Source organism: Rhododendron vialii, chromosome 2a (assembly GCF_030253575.1).
Source record: "Rhododendron vialii isolate Sample 1 chromosome 2a, ASM3025357v1".
In the NCBI taxonomy this organism is placed as follows: domain Eukaryota; kingdom Viridiplantae; phylum Streptophyta; class Magnoliopsida; order Ericales; family Ericaceae; genus Rhododendron; species Rhododendron vialii.
In genome coordinates, this window is record NC_080558.1 from 36643449 (window position 1) to 36666400 (window position 22952).

The following is a 22952-nucleotide window of genomic DNA, read 5'->3' on the forward strand; positions in this document are numbered from 1 at the left end:
GAGTATTAGGGGTTATATAGTCTTTTTTGCTTGATTTTTGGTAACCTTGGACTTAAAAGACCAATGGGGTATTTATAGGAGGTGGGAGAGTGCTAGGTTGGTGGTTAACTTGGCTATGCAACCAGCCAACAAGGCTGGTTGGCCTTACTTGGTGGAGAAGGGTTCCACCAAGGTGATGAGAATGGTTGTGAGGGTGGTGCTACCCATGCACCTGCAACAGCTGTGTTGGCGCAAAAACCGGGGTTCTACAACCCTGTAGACCCCCTGATCATCACAAAATCCGGTTGGAAAAAAGTGATGGGGATAGGTGTTAACCAGCGCGCGCGTGAGTCACCCACTTCCGCGCTGGTCAACAGTCAAAGTTTGACCTTTGACCAACACCTGGCAAGTTGACTGACGCGCGTGAGAGCCAGATCAACGCACGCTAGTCAAACCCAAGGTTAGGGTTTTGACTTTAGGGTTTTGGGGTTTAGAATAGGTTCCAATCACTCCAAGTTCAAGCCTTTCCATTCTCAAGACTATTTTTGATCTGATTCATCATCGGGGAAACAAGAAACCGAAAAATGAAGTAAAACGATCGAGAGACCCAGATTGGGGTGTCTACAAAATACTATTAATATTATGTTATACATCTATGTTGGTCAAGAAATGAACCCTCTCTCTCTAAACTTTTCCTCCTTCTAGGGTTGCTTCTTTGGGGGGTGGAGGTGGCCGCAACTTCTCACCTCCACCTCCCCTCCTCCTTCCGGCCTTCCTCTTCTTCACTTCTTAGCCTCTTCGTACTCCATTTGCGCCTCCCCCCATCCACCTTCCACCTCCATCCGCGTCCATCTTCTCCCCCACCCCCACGTCACCACCACCACCACCCTCCATTCGATGCTTCCTGGGGCTGATCTGGTGCATATTTGAAGAAAATATGGTTTGGCTTTGCACATCTGGCGAATAAGCCGACAGATCCAGTGCGGGGGCTTCCAACGACAGAGTTCTCGGGCGGATTCTTATTTTCTTGTTTCTTTTTTGGTTCGGTTGTTTTTAGATTATATTGATTTGGTTTGAGATTTATTGGTTTGATTTCTCTCCCTTTTATGAGAGTTTTTGGGTAGGATTTCTGGTCTTGGACCGTGTGGTTGTTTTTGCCGTAGTTGAGGGTTTGTTGCTCTCTCTGTTTGGAGGTCAGTCATGACCGACTTGCTGGCAAAACCTGGTGCAAGGATCTGGTGGTAATATTGGGTAGCTAGGCCTCTTTGTTTGATAAAGTGAAGTAAAAGAAAAGAAAGTGGTAATCTTGTGTTTGTTTAAAATGAAAAATTTTGTAAGAATCTTGTACGAAAATGCTTGTAGTTACTGGCTTTACTCTTAATACATAATATGGATCATGGTAGAAAAGAAAAAAAAAATTAAAGGCATAATGGTGAGTGTTATAAGACTTGATGTAACTATGCTTAAATGACCTGTGCAAGAAAATTTATTTTCTAGCACTTTTTACCTTTTTCATGCAAATCATACACCAAAAAAGTGTTATTTTAAAAAAAAATCTTTCTCATTTTTTTTATCATTTTTATACAAATGAAACGAACCATTCTAGAATTAGATTTTCGTAGGAAAGTTTTATTAACTTAGGAATATTGCGTTCTTTATTCGAGTTCATTTTGTTTTTCTATTTTATTATGATTCTTGACCTACAAGAATTAGGTTTTTATTTTTGGAATTTTCTTTCCTTTAATATGCAACTTGTTTTGGCATAATTTTCCTACCTTTTAGACTTTTAGTTATGAGAGCACGTGGGCTGGTTATGAAATGATACCGGTTCGAGTAAGTCTGTCACAACCGGTTTGGCCCAGTCAGACCCGACCCAATGGTAAGGATTGAGAGGTCTGGGCTAGGACTATAAACAAGTCGAGCCAAGTTTTGTCGAATTCGAGCTTGGTTCGAGCCTTAACGAGCCGAGCTTAATTTATTATTAAACGAGCTTCTTTAATCAAGTCGAGCCACCTTTAACGAGCCAAGTTTTTGTCGAACGAGGTGCGCTCGAGCTCAGCTTGTTTAGTAAATAAACCGAGCATTGCCTTAACGAGCCAAGTCAAGTTCGCGAACTGCTCGATTCGTTTACAGCTCTAATCTGAGCCTAGCGCCCTAAAGTTTTGGGCCCAAAAGTAGGGGCCCCTTTCAAAGTAACTATATATATTAATTGTTTGTTAAATGCATTTAGTAGTTCAGTGATAAATTGATTCTTTCCCTCAGGTAACACCTGATTTCGAATTTCGGCACTAGGCAGCGCTCTTTTCTTTTGAAGTGTGTTTATTTGCCAAAAAATATTCAAATAAGGCAATTGAAACTAGAGAAAGTCTTCAATACACACCTTTTTAACGTGTGTACCATATGCACCTATTGTGTGGTTCATATTGTGTCACCTTACTAAAAATTACTTGTCGGAACCAGTCATTCATAACATTTTATTTCGTATCGTAACTTTTATACTAAAAATTCGTAACTTTTCATCAATATGATTCGTAACTTTTTAGCAATAGATTCATAACATTTTGAAAATCATAACATTTTAGTGTGTTTCAATAAGAAAGCATATGATACACACCCAAATAAAGGGTTTGAACTTGCGACAAAGATAACTTTGGGCACCACCTAAAACAACTGGAACCAAAGCATTTACTACGTTCAATAAATACTAAAATAATTAATAAATATTAATTTTTTAATATTAATTTTGATAATAAAAATAATTAAGACCCCACTCCACAATTTTGCTTAGTGCCCAAATACATTGGACCGGCTCTAGCCGAAGGGCCAAGAGGCCTCGCAGGTTCGGCCCACTACAAGTGCCATCCACCTATAGATGCATCTACATGTTGTGAAGTCATTGGGTTGTCTGAAAAGCATTTGTCAGGTATGGTGCCCTCACACCTTGTGCGTCACAGCCTCACTGGTATGTATTGAAATGGGAAGTCATTGCTAACATCTTTTGTCACCGTTCAATAACAATAACCTAATAATGTACATGTACGCCAACAACTAATATTATTGTTCTGAAAACTGCTCATGCCTTTAGTTAACTGTGACATCACTATTCACATGGGACGTAATCATGCATATATATATGGGCCGCCCATGTAAAATTTCTATGGCTGAGTTTTACATGGATGTGTGGTCGATCGATCGTGATTGCTAATGTTATAATTGTTACAATAGTTAGATTAACTTCTTGAGAAAGAGTTGAAGTTCTGACGTCTTTTCTCCTAAACATCCGAAGTACTGCACCCCCTAATGCTATTAGACCAAAATGCTTTCTGGCACCTCTACTGTTGTTATTCAAATTGAACATCATGAAATACTTCACCAATTGTTATATACTTAAAGCATGTGATTTAAGCTTCTTCTAACTTATGAATGACTTGACTGCGTTGATTTGGTAATAGTGGATATCATGAACTATATAGATGATAGGCTAGAGATCTTTAATCCTTCTTTAAAAAATCTTTTACGCTATGTTTCGCTAAGATTTTGGACTTTTTTTTTTTGGTTGTCTATATTCAATTTTTTTTTTTTTTGCGTTTGTTAGTTTTGCACCTAATTTTTTTACTTTTCCGATCATCTTAATGAGACGAATCAATAATCCACACAAATTAGGAGCAAAACTAATAAACGCAAAAAAAAAAATTGAATAAAAACAAAACAAAAAAAAATCCAAAAATATGAAAAAGCCTTTAGCGGAACATAACCTTGTTAGTCTCCTTCTATAATGGAATGGGTTGTGGATAGATCCGACACGAAACTTCCACTTAAATCATATGAATGGACATGTGATGGAATATCACTAATCACTTAGGTGACTAATGGGCCTCTTCAAATATTTTTAGTTAGGAGGGTTGCGTAATAAACAGAAAACCTATAGGGACCGACGGGTCCGGCACCGAAATCGTACCGATGACAGTACCGTACTGTCTTCGGTCACTGGACAGCCAATTTGAGCCATCCAAAAATTTTATAAAAAAAACGAGAGGGCCTCGCGGGAATCAATGACATCCGTGTAGGGTGCTTGATCTAAACACTCTATTTTTCGTGTATATATATATATATATATATATACATGTATATATGAAAAAATGAGGTGTTTGGATCGAGTACCTACGTACGTCGGATGCCGTTGATTCCCGCTACGGCCCACTCGATTTTTTTTTTTTTAATTTTTGAACAGCTCAGATCTGCTGTCCGATAGTCGGAGATGATCAAACGAGGCCGTCGGTACAATTTCGATGTCGGACCCGTCGGTCCCTATAGCAGCACCCACCCATAATAAATCTCGTTAACACGTTCTATGAGTAGAGTTTGCTTTTTCAGGGTCAAAAAAGAAAAGTACACATCATCATGCCAAAGAGCATGCCCAATACAAACGAAATGATGAACTTGAATTAAAAGGCAAAAAATAACATGTAGTATTTATTTAGCTACCCAAGATCAAAAAGCAAAGACCCAAAAAAGGAGAAAAAAAAGGGTAGTGATTTTGCCACACCTTTTTTTGATAATGTCATAACATCCTGTAAATGTATTTTTTGGTGCAAAAATACACTTACAGAATGTGGCATTATCAAAAAATGATGTGACAAAATCATTTCGCAAAAAGAAAAAGAAGAAAGATTAGATTTCCCTTAATTTCCTTTGGAAGTCAACGTGTATAAGACGATTCTGTATTTAATAAGATCTGCGCCGTAAATCTGTGTAACCAGACTTCCCTATAAATATCCACAAAGACAATCCCTCAACCAAACGCAATACTTGATCATGATTTCTCTTTGGTCGTTCCTAATTCACACCCTACTCTTTGCCGCATGGGGTGCAACCTTTGCGCCCACGGACGTCCGTGCCATGCCCCCACCACCACCGGTCCAATGCGCCCGAACCGGTTCCGGTTGCACCCTTTCCAACTCCTACGGCGTGTGGGGCGACCGGGAGGACTGCCGCGTCCCCACCGTACTTTACCCCACAACCGACGAGGAGCTCCGCCTAGCCGTTGCCGACGCCGTCAAAAACAACCTAAAGGTAAAAGCGACCACCAAGTTTTCCCACACCATACCAAAACTGGCATGCCCCTCAACAAAGCCTGCAGGGAACTCAGTTCTCATTAGTACCGAGAACTACAACACCCAGATCGTCGTCGACAGGTCGAAGATGGCGGTCACAGCGGATTCAGGCGTGGGCCTCCGGGCCCTTATCGACGCGGTGGAGGCGGAGGGGCTGAGTTTGGCGGCGGCGCCGTACTGGGAAGGCGTTAGCGTGGGTGGGTTAATTAGCACAGGGGCGCATGGGAGTTCTTGGTGGGGGAAAGGAGGGGCAGTTCAAGATCATGTTATTGGGATAAGCCTCGTTGTTCCTGCAAGTGGGTCTCAAGGGTATGCTAAGATATTGAGATTGGGAGAAAAAGACCCAAGTTTTGATGCCGCAAGAGTTTCTCTGGGATTGTTGGGTGTTATCTCTAAGGTCAGTTCTTTCTGCATATGAATCTCTTTCTGTTTGTAATCTGGAACTGATTCCACCAAACATTACCCGGGTTCGTTTTGTTAGAAAGAAATTTATGCCGGAAAGTAAGGATGGGAGAAAATGAAGTAAAAGAGAAAAGAAATTTTATTTATTAAATTAAAAGTTTTGTAAGAATCGTTTCAAGAAAAAATAGTTATTGTTACTAACTTACTCTTTAATGTGCAATTTGTGTTAGAATAATGACAATATTCTGATTGATTATAATTGATAGAATCGATTGTAATTGATTAGGATCAATGATTTGATTATCTTTCCACCGTATAGGATTTGATTTTGTTTCCATATTTTAAGATTCCACTCGTGTATAAATACAAGAGCCTATGTACATGTTATATCGAATTCAATAAAACATTTATTTTCTTTTATTTAACAATATGGATTATGGTAGGAAAGGAAAAAAAAAATTTATAGGCACAACGGAAAAATGTCATAAGAGGTGGCGACGTGCGCATGAAAAAATATGGAGTATATTTTTTATGTTTTTAGCAAGAAAGTAAATCTATCTAGCAATGCTTAAATGAGTTGTTAAAAAAAATTACTTTTCTGGCATTTTTTTTTAATTGTAATCAAACACCAGAAAATGTCATTTTTTCTCTCTTTCTTGTATTATTTATTGTGGCTGCACTGTAAATCAAAGACCCTTTCCAAAACTACTTTGCTCAAGCCTATACGTGCAAAGAATACTACGTGACGGTACTTCCGGCCTATTGTATAATTTCACGCAGTTCATACCGAAACTAGTAGTCCTCAATGAAGTTGGGTACGTTTAGGTGCTTGGCAATCTAATTTAATTTTTCAGATTATGTTGAATGTTTTCTTTTGGGAAATGATATTAGCACTCCAAAAATATTTAATTTTTCAGATTATGTTGAATGTTTTCTTTTGGAAAATGATATTAGCATTCTAAAAATTGATGCAAGCACTCCAAAATCAGTGTAACTCTAAAGCCACTTTCCTTTGTTTTTTGGAGTGTCTGCATCCATTCTTTAAGTGTCAATATCATTTCCCTTTCTTTTCCTCCTTAGTTGGGTTTCCTCCTTGCCAACCCCGTTTCTATTGGATTGTGGATCACATTTGAATTGCCGAGGCAATGGTGTCAACTTTATTGAGATGTCTATCCTCAGTTGTAATGTTGTCTTGTCGATGACCTCTTTAATTGATCTTTGTAGTCTTTCACTAAAGATTACTTTTTGTTCGACAAAAGAAAATTTTATTAATCTTGAAACGGAGTTACAAAGATTAGAACGAAGCGAGAATAAAGGCAGTCTTCCATTAAAGATTAATAATTTCTTTTCTTTGGATGAGAACAACTTTAGATGAGAACAAAAAAAATGGAAACGTTCCCAAAAAAACAGAAGCTTAATTGTGCCACACCTACTGCCACTTCTTTCGAGATGTCAAGATTTATTATCATGGCTCCCTGAGTTTTCGGGCCCCTAGGCAAGTTCATCAGATGGGACTTAATATCTATGGGACTCACAATCTTCCACTTTCAATTGCGCTTGTGCTCTCTTCTTGTTCTTGCGAATTTTTTAGTTTGAGATGTGATTCAAAAATACTTTCACGCTCATGCTCGCGTTCCCGCTCACGTACCCTGATGCAAACTATATGACTTAGCTTACAGCCCATATGTCGGTATACCCAAACAAAGACAAACTCATCCTAAGTCAACTTGATCGTCTACAGCTTCTTCTCATGGGACATAATGTTTATTCTCGAATTTGGCAGTTGCCATGTGGATGTGAGCATGGAGTAATTTCACAGGGATTTAAAGAACCTCTTGTGGTCTAACAGCTAGGCCACACACTTTCGCTCAATCGAAAGTCAGATCGAGGCACTCACGCCCATTGGATTGCAATCCAGCCCGCGCTAACTGCTCACACCTCCGAGTGTCGCTCACGCCTTCGCCGCACAAAGACAAACACATCATACGATATAGTATGTTAGTGGGATAGTGGGGATTAGATGAAGTTGAACTTCTAACATGAATCTAGTCTATTTTGCTCCCTCTTAATTTTTCCCATCTGTATCCGAAATGAATCATACAGGTGACATTCTCATTGGAGCAAGGATTCAAGAGAAGCATAACCTATAGTTTCACAAATGATGTGGGGATTGAGGATAAATATGCAGAACATGCCAAGGATCATGAATTTGCAGACATAACATGGTATCCATCAAGACATGAAGCTGTGTATAGGATTGATGATAGAGTTCCTTTGAACACAAGTGGAGATGGAGTAAATGACTTCTTAGGCTTTCAGTCCACTTCTATTCTGGTCTCCAAATCAACTAGAGCAGCAGGTATGTCTCTGCTTCATTTAATTAAGGATGGATTATACTTTCGTAATGTGATCCCATAGGCAATTCCGTTGGGTCCGTTTGAAATGTTTGAATACAGTGAAAGTGATAGAAAATGTAAGAAAGATAAAATAATAACACTTTTCAAGTGTTTGATTAGCATGAAAATACTGGAAAGTGAATTTTAATGTACAACTCATTAAAGCATTAGTACATGGCTTCCACTTTCTTGCCAAAAACACGAGAAAATCTTATTTTCTAGAGAATGTTGTCACATTTCATGACATTTTTCATTATGTCCATAACTTTTCCTTTTCTTCTGCCTCGAAAAGTCAAACTGTTCTGCACGCACAGTGGAAACTTTTGGACTTTTTGAGGAAGCAAACCATTATTCTTTAACGTAAAGACAAAAAATAATAGTAATAATAATAATTGAGTCCAAATAACTTCTCTTTTACCCAAAGTCAATATTTTCAAAATTAGCACCCGTAAAAGGTTTGTCCAAAAACTCACCCATAAAATTAGAAGCACTCAATTTGTTATACTTTAAGGGTACAAAGTTACAAGAAATGTGTACTAAATTAAAGGGTGCAAAGCTTAATTTACCCTTTGATTTATTCGTTAACAGTTCTCCAAAGATCACAATTTTCCTATCAATGATCAGAGAAAGCACTGGACAATGCACGAAACGTTGATGGAAAATGCGCAATGGCATCATCATTTATAAGTTACAAGAAACTAATTGCCAATGGATTAAAGAACAACAACCTTATCTTCACCGGATATCCGGTCGTGGGTCGCCAGGGAAAAATGCAAACCTCTGGATCCTGTTTATACTCTCCAGCATCAAGAATTGACGTTTCTTGTGCTTGGGATCCAAGAATCAACGGCTTGTTCTTCTACGAATCGACGGCCATATTCCCTGCCCAAAAGTTCGCAAATTTCATACTCGATGTGAAGAGATTGAGAGACTTAAAACCTGAGAACTTCTGCGGAGCAGATATCTACAACGGGTTCTTGATCCGTTTCATTAAGGCTTCTAGCGCGTATCTAGGGCAACCCGAGGACTCCGTAGTGGTGGACTTCAATTATTATCGCGCGGATGAGGCTTCAACGCCTAGACTAAACCAAGACGTGTGGGAAGAGGTGGAGCAAATGGCGTTTTTCAAGTATGGGGCCAAGCCACATTGGGCTAAGAATAGGATTGTGGCCTTTACGGATGTGGGCAAGAAATATCCAAATTTTCAAAAGTTCATTGCAGCAAAGAAGAAATTGGATCCTATGAGCATGTTTTCTAGTGAATGGTCTGATGAGATATTGTTTGGGAAGGGAGGTGAGAGATATGATGGGTGTGCCTTGGAAGGGCAATGTGTTTGTTCAGAGGATAGGCATTGCAGCCCTGGCAAAGGATACTTCTGTCAAAAAGGGCTTGTTTATCAAGAAGCTCGAGTCTGTCGATACTCTACAGCCCAACGACTTCTTGCATTGTGATGCTACAAATACAGAAAAGTTGAATGTACTGCAATATTCTTACGGAAAAACTTATTTACAGACGTGTATTTGCATTTACGGAGGCCAATTGCATGCGTCCAAAGTGTATTAGACGGTTCGGATCGTAAAAAAATTATTTGCGAGAGGAGTTAAACTCTTCCGGCGAATAGTTTTTTTAACAAAACCGGATCGTCCAATGCTGAAACGAACAGCTTTGATTGCGCAGCTCCGTAAACAACCCCACGGAGCTTCCGTGAAAAAGTTTCTCTCATATTTTAGTGATTTAGGATCCTATTTAGAAGGAATGCATTTCCTATTGTATTTAATCAGAAAATAGTGAAGCTGCGATTGATTTATTCAATATCTGCTCAATTTTTTTTTTGATAATTTGTACTTCTATACCAAATGACAAGAAATTTTTCAGTGCCGGGAGGGTACCACGTGGTGCCGCTCGGCGCATCCGGGCCGTCCATTTCGGTTTTGGGCGGCTCAGATTTGGAGAGAGAAAGAGAAGAGAGTGGTGGGATGAGAGAAGAAAGATGGTTTCAATTTGAATCGTCCAACACACTTTTAAATGACCCGAATGAACTGCTTAGGAACCACGTGGTACCCACCGGGCACTTGAAAAATTTCTCTTTGGAGCCTAGCTACTAGAGGAAGAGACAAAGTAACAACCCCCCAGCACCAAAACAAGAAACAGAAGTATTATACTAGTCTAAAATAGAATGCAAGAGAGACAAGGCCATCTTCATATGTGGGTATACGGCCCAACCCATTAATCTCGCGGGCTCACGAGACTGATTCCCCTGCCTACAAGGGGACACTTAAAGCCCAGACAAAGCTCATATGAACTGTCCCAGAACAGCGCACACGTGAGAGTTCAACCCCAGACCAAATAATGTTTCGCGAGTTCCTTGATTGTCAGATGAGCACCATTGCGTCAACCCATAGCGGTTGAGAAGCCACATCCAAGGAATACCACTGAACGTAGTAGCTTGAGTGAGTACTCAATTATCTTGACGACAAAAAAAATGATTGAAATGTACGATTATGACACTTTTGTTTGCAGTTAGGATTCGATTAGTTATCCGAGGAATCTGTTTATTATTCTTCTTCTTCTTTTTTGCACACAGCATCAGGCAATTGCTAAGATTTATGGAGGTCAGCTTACGGAACTCGTAGACACTTTTTTCATTGATTATTCAAACAAATGATCAAAATGAAATAGTGAACAAATAATATGGGACGAAGGGTCGTTCAAGTTGTCAGGAACTTTTGGGATCACCTCACCCCATATATAAGCTTGTGAAAGGCTGTGGAAGGGCTGTAAGGATTAATTCAAGATCCGCACAAACTGACCCGGAACACCATGTATTATTAACAAATAAAAAATTGGGACGGAAAAAGTATCATTTTATTGTGACCATCTTCACAATTTTTATCTCTGGCTACCACTATCTATACTGTAGATCCAATGGTGCAGATACACACGTAAATATTTGGTGAGATCAAGAGGTAAATACCTTGTGCGAGACGTTTTGTTTTCTCTAGAGAAGAGAAATATTACCAGTCTACTTTGCATTATCAAGAGGAAAAGAAAACCCAATTATTTTGAGTGTGAAAACCGTTAGACTCTATCTAATTTAATTCAGAAAAATTGCAGTACTTTCCACCTTCATACTTTAAGTACACTTGATGGACAGTTTCGGCTCATTGTGGACTCTTTTCAGGCCCATTTTAATTATGGATTTCTTAACTTTTTAGATCTTGTCAACAACATGATCCACATTAAGAATCATGTTGCAATTGAATATTGTTTGATATGATTTCGGAACACATTTATCTTGAAAAAAAATATGATTTAACATTAAATCATCGATCATAAGTCAGATCTAGGAAAAACCGGATCGGAACCGATCGAACCGATTGAAACCGGACCGAATTATTTTGACCGGTTCCGGTTTATTCAAAATTCCAAACCGAATAACCTGTTCAGTCCCAAAAATCAGTGGAAACCGGACCGAATGACCCCTGGTAAGAACCCCTTTTTTTTAAGACAAGTGTGTTCCGAATATACAGTTGGGATCTCCTCAGGGGAAACGGAGTGTATAAATATCAGTTTATATATATATATGGGGGCGGTTCAATGGACACCCAAAAAAACACCTAAAAAAACACCTCATAGTTTCCGATCAAATTTTGATGATCCGAGCCGCTCAATATGATCAAAATGTGATTTTAAGGGTACTCGCTAGAAATTAGCAAAAAAAATGACCGGGAAAGACTTGATCTGAGCAGTTTTTAGCTTAGATTTAATGAACGGTTCAATTAAAAACTGCTCAAAACATGCACTTTCAGGTTTTTTTTTTTTCCGATTTCTCGCGGGCACCCTTAAAATCACATTCTGCACACATTGAGCGGCTCGGATCATCAAAATTTGATCGGGAACTATGAGATTGAGATTTTGGGTGTTTTTTTAGGTATTTTTTTGAGTGTTCCTTGAACCATCCCCTATATATATATATATATATATATATATATATACAGTCCGGATCAAGTTCACACTCTTACGGTCCACACCCTTACTGATATATATATATTTGATCCGCGTAATTTTGATGTGACTAAAATTATCTGCGAACTATGAAGAAAAATGAACGACTGTGATCATCAAATCGAACACAGTATAAATCAATAATGAGCCGAAACTAGAGCATCTAAAAGTCCATAAAACTGGGGAGGACCCAGCTCCTAATTGAAACTTTGAATAAATTACAAAACGTGTTATACTGAATTAATTAAGGCACTCGTTTAGTGTGATTCATGTGGTAGTTTGGATACCTTAACTATTCCTAACTTTTTCTAATAATTAGATAGATGTGGGCTAGTTTACGTGCATTTCGATTAATTTTAGGGACCCTACCGGCTATTTGCGGGAAGCTCAGTTAAAGTTAAAACAAATGCTCCGTGCAAAGTAGCCCCAAAGGAGTAATAGCACTTGAGGAAATCTAAACTTGAAATCTTAAGAAAGTAAACTCTCAAGTTCCAGGCGGACCCACGAAAAGGAAACTCGCTAATCTTAAACTTTTCTGCGTTGGTAGTGTGATGCATGTGGTAGTTTGGAGTCTTTGGACGCCTTTCACTATTCTTAACTTGGTTAGGCTTTATTCTTCCGCTCCCATTAGAATATGATCCGAAAAATGGAGCTTCCTCGGGTTTGGTATGATACATGAAAAATATTCATGAATTTGTTTACAGAAAGACAATGAACAGCTCAAATTCACATCACTGTGGCTCATATTCACAGTGAGCCGTTCATTGTTCATAGTCCTTTCGTGAACCATTTCATGAGTACTAGTCGATGCATCTAACATTTCCGGAACAAAAAATGGAGAGACGTCCCGAGAGGATTAGTGCAATGCTCCCCAATAATCATCTCACTCCATAATCGTCACATCTTCATTAGAAGTATCATCACAGCTCATACATAATAGTCTCCAAAGAGCAAATGGAAGCAAATCAATGCCTCGAAGCTTCGTTTCCAGTTCCTTCATCTTCTTCGTACTCGACGATCCGCTCAAGGTCTGTACGGCAAAAAGCTCTCTCTCTCTCTCTCTCTCTCTCTCTCTCTCTCTCTCTCTCTCTCTCTCTCTCTCTCTCTCTCTCTCTCTCACTTGAATTGTGATATGCATAATAAGTATGGCACTGCAGGTTTGTAACAGGGGAACGACTGCTTTGCAACTATTTTGCAACAATCAATCATGTAATAATACATAGGCGGATACGGTTGGTGTTGTATCCCCAGTGGCAGATTTAAAGTAAGACCAGTGGCGCCATTTTGTCATTCTCATTTTCCTCCCTCTCCCAGTAAAAAATGGCAACTTTGCCGCTCAAATTTGGAAAATAAAATGGCATTTTTCATTTTGAAAATTTTTTGAGTTTGTGGGTGTGGGGTGGTGATTGCCAGTTCTTTTACCATTTCTCAGAAATGGCAATAAATTGCTATTAGTGTGGAGTCCAAGACAAAGTGTGTAAGCCTCGTCGCAATGTGTGGTGAAAAATGGGCACATGGCACTCTTCCGGTTTTAGGTAAAACCAAGAACCAAATCAATTCTGAACCATTAGAGATTCTAGGAAGTGCAAACCAATCCAGCGGGCAATAAAAGAACTATTCCCGGCACCAACTGATTTTCGGAGAGCCGGTAGAACAGAATGAAGGTAATTGAAATTTATACTGAGGAAGAATGTGAATGGTGATTTGTTTTATGGTGAAGCGAGGAGCAAAACTTCATGGTATACGTAATGAATTGCGTATATATTGACGTTTATAGATTCTGTAGTGACATGTGATGAGGGAAGCAATGGACTCTGTTCTCATTGCATTGTAATTTAATCTTGTATGGTTCTGTGTTTTATGTTAGTTTTGACCGAATTAAAAGACTTCCAGTGATTCAATGTATCACATCAGTTATAGAAACGGAGGGAATTTTTGCGGTTTTGCGAAGCACTAAGTACTGCGTTTGCATGTTTAATTTGTTCTGGGAATACTAGGAATATGGTGTTTGGTGATTTTCTAAGTCTTGAAAATAACATAGAATGTCTCCACTCGGAGGTAAAGCATGAATCTCTCTCTCTCTCTCTCTCTCTCTCTCTCTCTCTCTCTCTCTCTCTCTCTCTCTCTCTGAGCATTTACCTACAATACGTGTGATTGACATTTTTCAGTTCCGCTATCAGTGGAATTTGGACATCCTGTGTTGGATCCTGTGTACCAGGAAACTCCCCATCCGAAGTTTAGTGAGGTTGAAATCTCTTCGAGGATCTTTTGTCTTACCTGTTGGACATTTGTTGATGGCGCCATTCTAATCAAACTTACCTTCTCTTATATTTTGACAGGCAATGGAGTCTTGTCCAAAGGAAGACATTCCCAATCGTAAGGATCTGAAAGAGGAAAACTTGTGCTTGAGGACCGAGGTGTGTGGGCTTTTGCATACAGATCATATTTTTCTGCTGTGGCCGTTAGCTTATTTTCGTTACTGATTCGGGATATAGAAAACATTAGGCAAGGACAAGTAAAATGAAGTTTGTGAAGTACAACAAAGTGATAAGCTTTGAGATTCAGTTTTGGAAACAAATCTTATTTGAAGCTAAACTATGGTTTTGAATTAGGAAATTTTCTACATGAATAACTTTAAGGTATTTATTATCTTTCCTATGTTTTTAGTGGTTCAAAAATGAAAGTTCTGTAATGTCATAAATATATCCACCTCTTGGGTTGCTCATCTGATGCCTCTAATGTTCAATGCGTAATCCATTTCTTTGAGTTTGGCAACTCCTGAGCACCTATGTGTCAAACTAGACAATCACCCCGATAATATATATCCAGAACACCATTTTACTAGAGCAAAGGGGAGACTAATCATATATAAATGAGTTCCGTGAAGAATCCTATGTTTAAAATACATATCAGCAACCAATGCACAGACTGAGCTCCAGGCAATACAGCTCACATCACGGGCATCAAATTTCTTGATCGCTTCACATTTTGTAACAATGACATGGTTGGTATTAGCTGCGCCAGTGAACTCTCAATTTGATTTTATGTTTTGGATATTAAGACAACTCTTGAGCTCCATGAAAAGGTTTTAATTGTGGAGTGATTTATGGGTCTTGAAGTCCCCGTGTACTCATTGAAGATTTACTCAGCAGAAATGGGCCTTTTATGTGTCTTCCATAGTTTGCATTATTTGCTTTGACCTTCGGCTTTTACAATTCTTATCTGCTAAAGCATTATCTTCCCTTGCACCTGTGCAAATCCTTTTTGTTTTTCCAGTTAAAGGCCGCATTGAAGTTGGTTACGAACTGTGATTTGTTACACAACACCAACAGCTCGATGTTGGAAAGTTTTATCTTGAAATTGCATATGGCCATGGAGAAGGAGGATATGACAATCTACTATCAATATGACACCATGCTTACCCTCGTTACTGTCCTCCCATTAAACCTTGTGTTCCTCGTTTTCCTGTAAGGAGACTGCAGGAGGACTATTTGTTAACAGCTAAATGTGTTAGGGAGCAGTATAACTCATCCACAAGTTCTTTCGGAGCCCTCTACTGAAAGTCTAAAACTATGTAATCGTATAATGCATTCACGAGCCCACAATACAAAACAGCACACAAGCAATGTTAATGAAAAACGCTGACTTTACCTCATATATATTAGTACTTTTGTAGTATAGAAGTCTAGCTAAAAGCACTAGACATAGTGAGCTTTCAAGAAGGAATTTTTTCAGTAACTATGCACTTGATAGGCCTTACAGTTTCTTAATTCCCCCGAGCTCTTTTTTGAAGACCGAAACATCGCAATACTAAGCCCCATAGGAATACTAGCAAATCCATTTCACATGCATATCTGCCAATTTTGAGCATAAAAAGGGACTTGGTATATTCATGAATAGTCAGGAGAGCAAGGGCGCTTGCCCGTGCCGATTTTAAGCATGAAAGAAAGTAGTCATCATAGAAGGCCAGCTGTTGTCTTTCTGCATGGCAACAAGAAGTGCAAAGAGTGGTTACGGCCATTGCTCGAGGTAGATATTTTGAATAGAGCCCTTGATCATACTAGGGACTTGCCTTGTAATTTGATTTTTTTTTTTTCAGGCATATGCTTCACGGGGGTATATTGCTGTTGCCATTGATTCTCATTACCAAGGGGAACGTGCAAGCAGTATGACCACTTACCGAGAGGTGTGTATTTTGTTCTGAACTTCTCATATTTCTCTGTATAACCACTTACCAATATCCTTATTGCCCGTAATACGATTTTGATTTACTTGTGCAGGCACTTGTATCATCATGGCGAAAAGGGGATACAATGCCATTCGTATTTGATACGGTAATTCCTCCATTCATTTTGTTTCAGAAACATGTAATACTGCGTTCTTAGATTTTTTTTTAACAGAATTTGACTATCTGGATTTAATTCTTCAGCTTGGTTGGCTCGTAGAGTAATTCCATGGATTGCTTGTCAATTCTGCAGGTCTGGGACTTAAATAAAGCTGGCAGATTATCTTACACAAAGGGAGGATATAGACCCATCTAAAATTGGCATCACTGGGGAATCGCTTGGAGGTTGGATAAATAACATTTAAATGATGTAAAAATAAGCTGCATAGCTGTTATAACATGCAGATAATGCAATGCAGGAATGCATGCATGGTTTGCTGCTGCTGCTGACACGCGCTATGCGGTGGCTGTCCCAATAATTGGGGTTCAGGTTCGAGTTATCTAAGTTTTGTTTTGTTTTCATGAATAACATATGACTGAGTACTTCTTACATCCCTTAGTTGGTATTGCTAACTGTAATGGAATATTTTTCTGTTCATGCATTATGTCACAGGGATTTCGATAGGCTATTGATCATGATAAGTGGCAGAGTCGGGTTGACAGCATTAAGGATGTATTTGAAGGTGAGGCCACGAAAACTTTATAGAAAATTGAAGATAGTTGGTACTTAACTAGGAGTATTTATTGACATCAGTGTGAAATTTTCTCACACTACTTGTTTGGCCTAGCATCAGCAAATTTTACCACAAATTTCTTTTATATGGAGACTTTCACTAAATAAAGCCTCAAATCTATGACTTTTTTTTTTATTATTTGCAAAAGAAGATTCCCTTATCATAGATAGCAAGAAATTTTGTAGAAACATACAACAAAAGAGGCCCTGCACTGAGATAGTCTCGAAGGGACCAAAACCCTCCTACTTATAGAGCTCGCAGAAACCTAATCTGTTGTTGATCGGAGTACTTGATGCAAACTCCATCAAGTAAGTAGAGTACTCTGTGTTAATATTGCAAGGATCATTTGTTACCTGCATATCATCTCTCTTTTCCTAGAAGCATATTTTGTCAACTCAGTGCATGCATTTTTTATCCGAATCACAGGTTGATTTGGGCATACTCCTTTGAATTTGTTTTTTGGTTTCAGAAGCACCGGTTGATTTGGGCAAGAGTATCATTGACAAGGAAGTGGTGGAGAATGTCAGTTGCATTTACCATCGTGTATATCGAATTGGTTGTAGATTAAATTTTTTTCTATTGTGGCGTCCTATGTTGGTGATGCATAATGATATTTAATATTTGATGATCGATCATGTATTATGATTCAATTTTCTTACAGGTGTGGGACAGAATTGCTCCTGGTTTAGCCTCCCAGTTTGATTCACCTTACACGATTCCAATAATTGCACCATGCCCTCTGCTGATCTTAAATGGTATATCCTTTTCTGCACTCCGATCATCAATTGTATGGACAAGGTTCTTGTCGCAAAAATACATATTTGAAACCCCAACATGGGATTAGCCAAGTGGTGAGTTGAACTTGATTGGTAACTCATGAAATATTGTTTTTGACAAACAGGTGAAAAGGATCCTCGATGCCCACTCAAAGGACTGGAAATTCCCAAATCAAGAGCACGCAAGGCTTGTGAGGAAGCCCATTGTCCTGACAAGTTCAAGGTATTAATCGTTCATCTGTCAAAGTTGATTGTGGTAGTAGTTACTATTTGGTAGTGCGCATCCCTTACAATTACTGTCCGGCTGCAAGTATCATTATAGACAATGTCCATTTCTATGCTGAATCTCTAGACTGTTATGGTTCCTGCTCTGCATTTGAAGCAAGCAACCAGTTTACCATACCAATACAACAATTTCTGACCATCAAAAGGCAATTGCTTGTTGTCGAAAATGCATAGTCATGGCTAGGTCTCTCTGCTCTTGAATCTTGCAGTTCCGCTTAATTCTACCTCGCCAAAATTTGTCGTCCTAACAGATGGTATTTTCCCCCTTGATTCACAGCTGATAGCACAACCTGGAATCGGACACAAACTGACCACATTCATGGTAAAAGAAGCCAGTGATTGGTTTGATAGGTTCCTCAAGTAAGAAATGCCTCAACATGTGTAGATCGACTCTAGGTATCGTGTATGTTGTGTGTTTTATGTTGATTTGTCAGGACATATACTATCATTCTGCTCTTATATCTCTATTCAAGCATATCTAAAGGCTACGCGTAAATAAACCGTGCAGAAAATTATGCATCCATTGTTTCTCTCTAATGTTTGATGTAAGTTATGTAACCAAGTGCAGGACTTATGTTGTGTAGTAACTCTCCCCAACAGCAGTAATTATTCTTTGTTCTTAATTATCCTTTGTTCTCTGGCTGTCATCTTCTGGAATCACAGAAACAAGACCTCTTAAATAGATCTTTGTAGTATTCCATGAAAGATTTTCTTTTGTTCGACAAAAGAAAATCTTTAATGTTGGAATGGAGTTACAAAGATTAAAATGAAGCGAGAACAAAGGCTCGCAAGAACAAAGGCAGAAAAAGAAGTCAGATCGAGGCACTCATGCCTACTTAAACATTGGATTGCAATGCAGCCCACGATAACCGCTCACACCTCCGAGTGTCGCTTATGCATTCGACGTGAAGGTGAGAGTTCAACCCTAGACCAAAAGTTTCGTGATCGCTTAATTGTTAGGTGAGCACCATTGTGTTAACCTACGGGTTGAGAAGCCACATCTACGAAATTACCAAAATCAAGCCACGCCTCCATTAGCTTTCCTTAGTAGGTCTTTTCATACTACTTTCCCTCAATTTCTGGTATTTATGTTCGTCTTTTTAAATTTTTTTGATAGATTCACGTTTTATTTTTTAGATTGATGAGGGGAGTCTAAAGAACAAAAAAATCATGACTGAAAGTAAAAAAAAGAACCTAAAAACTATATCATTCTCTCCTTTCCAACTAAAGTCAAAAAAATACTACCAAATAGCTGGTATTTTTTGTCTTTAGTGTCGTCTTATATAAAAAAATTAAACTTCAGTCCACATTATCATACTTTTTTCATTCATCTCATCGAGACAAATTATTAAATCAAAAAATTACGGCAAAAAGGTAAACAAAAAATGAATTCTAGGCCAAAAATTTTGGAAAAAACTCACCTTCAATTAAGTTCGAGTGAGTTCTTCACTGTTTTGACGACAATCCCTGAACTAGTAAAACTCAATATTGATGTATTGAATTTTATACCTAATTGATGTTAAACAAGTGTTGACTTTGATTAATTGATCATCACTTGATAAGATGACTAGAGGATGCATAGCTGGACTAGTAGCAAAAAAGAGATGCTCCGAACAAATTTAGCTTTGACACTATATTAAAACATTCAATTTAAGACATAGAGCATCCCCAATGGGGATGGAAACCAGGTTGTATACCTATAAAATACAACCCGGATGGAAAAAATACTCTCCAATGGGGATGTAAAATGGCACAAATCGAGTGTGGGGATGTAAAATGGCACAAATTGAGTGTGAGAATGGATAATGAGGAGGATTTGTCTATATATATATGACTTAAGTAAATGGTGTAGTTGAGAGTGGATAAGAGTAAATGACTGAAGTAAATGGTGTGGTTGAGAGTTGATGGGAGTAAATGGATGAAGTAAATTGTGAAATTGAAGTGGGTGGGAGTTGGTGTCCAAATTGCTCCTGTTTTTGGACGGAAGTAAAAAAAAAAAATTTTGCAGAATTAAATTTTTTTTAAAAGTCCTCGATTACTGGATATCATAATTATTTTTAACGGAAGTAATATTTGAATTAGGGTTGAGAAAGTTGGGAAAAAATAAGGTGGAGGAAAAGTTAGTTAATTATCTATCCCTATTTTACATCTCACCATTAGAGAGGGGTGGGTTTTATTATACATCCAACTAACTTTTAACCACTTTTTTCATCTAAAATAACTATCCATCCGGATGCATTTTACATCTCCATTGGAGTTGCTCTTACTAGCAAGGACTTTTCGACCAAGAAGGTATTTCAATACGACTCATATACTAATTTTGAAGGTGATCGATTGAGTGGGACAAGTTCTAAAAAGTTACTATAAATATGCGGCAATTGAGCTTTACAGAAACAAAAGAGATAAAGCTCCACCCCTTTTTCATATGTACAAAAAGATGTCTAGGCTACCTTGTGCGAGCACCTCAACTAATTCAGGACCCTCAAGTTAACAATCAGACAAACACTCTAATGACAATTGATGACTTCTTATGGGTCAAGTGGTAGTTCCCTAAAAACATAAAATGATTGGCTTATAAGATGGAGTTGATGGTTTTAAGGAAATCATAACCTTTCATTTTTTCAAGATAAATGTAATCGATCAGATCAAGTATTTAAAATATGGGTGGACATCATGCGTGTCGTGTTCGAGTCTTGTTGTTTTGTGTTTTGTGGCAAAACATTTGCTAACTTAAACGTATATTGAAACTAATCTAACTTGTTTAAAATCATGTCTTGCTCGGGATGAAACTGTTGGTCTCTTCATTTGAAATTCTTTTAAAGATTTACATGAAATTATGCATATAGTAATGTACTCGAAGAATCTGCTTAATTCACAACAAAAATGAACAAATTCTTTATACTATCACAATTATAGAAACTATAAAACCAACAAAAATAATTAACCACAAATAACCAAATGATGGCATATCATTAGCATCTCCGCATCGTGACGTGTTGTCTCCAACATACACTCGTACCATTTAATTTCGTGTTGTCGAGTAGTGTCACATTCGTATTCGTGTCAAAAAAAGTAGTCAACACAAACCCTCTAATTCCTTGTTGAGTTCAAGTACGACAGTGTAGTCTAGAAGCCCAATTGCCGAGAGGCCGTTTCAGTCAAGAAAAAAAGGAAAATGACGGCCTATGACGTGTTATGATAATTAATACCTACCAAGGACATTTTCAGCATTAACAAATATTCTCAGCATATTCTTGATGGATATTAATTATCAAAACATGTCATTGGCTGTCATTTTCCCGGAAAAAAAAAAAAAAAAAAGCCCATGTGAAAACTCTTGGTTTGGGCCTAAGCATTACAAGCCCAACAATCTGTGAAAACTCTTGGTTTGGACCTAAGCATTACAAACCCAACAATCCCAAAAAGCCTCATAAATTATTGGGTTGGGCCTAAGCATTATAAGCTTATGTAAAAGCCCAAGCCCAAGTATTATTAGATGGGCTTACTCACAGGAGATTGGGTGCGGCCGGCGTTTTGTCCTCTGTGAAAACTCCAAAGCACGAGGTCAAACTCGTTTCATTGGATCAAAAAGTCAAACTCGTATAGTTTACATTGTTGTTTCAGACACTCTGAGTCGAAGCTCTCTCATTCACTAATGATTAGATTTGTTGCAAAATTCGACGGATCGAAAAAATCGATCGATCGGTTTGGTTTTCTATCAGGGTGATGACGGAATTTTTTCGGAACAAACCAAACCGAACCAAATCGGTTCGGTTTCAATTTTCTGAAATTTTCACCGGGCCGACAAGTATATATTTTATATATTTTTATAGATTTTACATTAAAAATATATATAATATTTATATAAATATATTTTTATATATATTTTACATACATATACTTTAAATTAAATGGAAATTTTATATTTCGGGCCGACTGAACCGAATCGAACCGAACTCAACTCCGGTCGAGATCGGTCTTGGAAGTATTTGGACCAAACTGATCAGTCTTCGAAAATTTCACTCCAAAACAAACTGAACTGAACCGAATCAAAATCACTCCTACTAATGACCACGAAAACTTGGCGCTCCCTTTCCTACATTTGTTATTTCAGAGACTCCGAGTCGAAACTCTCTCATTCACTAATGACGGACGCAAACTTGGCGTTCCCTCTCCCCATCTGCCTCCCTGGCACAATCAAGATCCAAATCAAAGATGGCCCACAAGGCCATATCGCATGGCGTTCGCGTTTCCATCCTCGCTTGCAACCTTCAACAAGCTCGAGGAAGGGGCAAATTGGTAAAAGTGCAAAGAAAAAGAACATAAACTAAGGAAAATGATTTAGTCATTCTCTTTTTTGTTAACGTCACTCCTCTGCAAGTGTATTTTTGCACCAAAAATATATTCCGTACTTGCAGAGGAATGACATTAACAAAAAAAGAAGTGACAAAATCAGCGGCCTAAACAAAAGGCAATGTTGAATATCTTCCAACACGTCACGTAATCAAGAATAAATTCTAGAAAACAATAGAGTTCAAAAAAATCCGTTTCATTTAAGATGCCATTGTTTTGTCCTCTGTGAAAACTCCGTCAAACTCGTTTTTCAATCAAAAAGTTAAATTCGCTTTAGGTAATTTTTTGTTAAAGACTGTTATACTTTCAGTTATATTTTTTATTAGCTTCTCGTCATAATTTTTGCATCACATTGTTTGCTTTGATTAGAAAATTTGTTTTTTTATTATAGGACAAAATTGAAGAAAGACTGTATTTTTCATTTTTTTTCATCTTCAACAATTTTCTTTGAATGTTGGACTACACTTTTATATTTTTTCGATTTCTCTCGTCGACAAACGATGCGACATAAAAATGTGATACGAATTTAGTGAAAATTAAGAAAAAACAAAGACTCTATCAATAAGCGCCAAAAATTTAGGCTAAAGACTACCTTCGTGCATACCAAAATTCATCTCCAATGCACAGACCTCTTGCATATACTTTTTTATTTTCCTGAATTTTATCCTTTCTAGTACCCAAAC

The 22952-nt window shown here is 38.1% G+C and overlaps 1 protein-coding gene and 1 pseudogene across 1 annotated transcript; both read left to right on the top strand.

The window, feature by feature from the left end:
- The first annotated feature begins 4720 nt into the window (after positions 1-4720).
- Positions 4721-9703, top strand: LOC131316732 (L-gulonolactone oxidase 3). The gene is made up of 3 exons (XM_058346161.1): positions 4721-5490; positions 7599-7854; positions 8516-9703. The coding sequence occupies exons 1-3, from the start codon at positions 4795-4797 to the stop codon at positions 9340-9342; spliced, it is 1779 nt and encodes a 592-aa protein (XP_058202144.1). The 5' UTR covers positions 4721-4794; the 3' UTR covers positions 9343-9703.
- A 2516-nt stretch (positions 9704-12219) lies between these two features.
- Positions 12220-18376, top strand: LOC131317492 (uncharacterized; annotated as a pseudogene).
- Positions 18377-22952: the final 4576 nt, after the last annotated feature.

Coding starts and splice junctions, on each gene's coding strand:
- LOC131316732 (XM_058346161.1), top strand. CDS start 4,795: ATGATTTCTCTTTGGTCGTTCCTAATTCACACCCTACTCTTTGCCGCA. Junction 5,491..7,598: donor TGTTGGGTGTTATCTCTAAG/GTCAGTTCTTTC, acceptor TGAATCATACAG/GTGACATTCTCATTGGAGCA. Junction 7,855..8,515: donor CAAATCAACTAGAGCAGCAG/GTATGTCTCTGC, acceptor ATCAATGATCAG/AGAAAGCACTGGACAATGCA.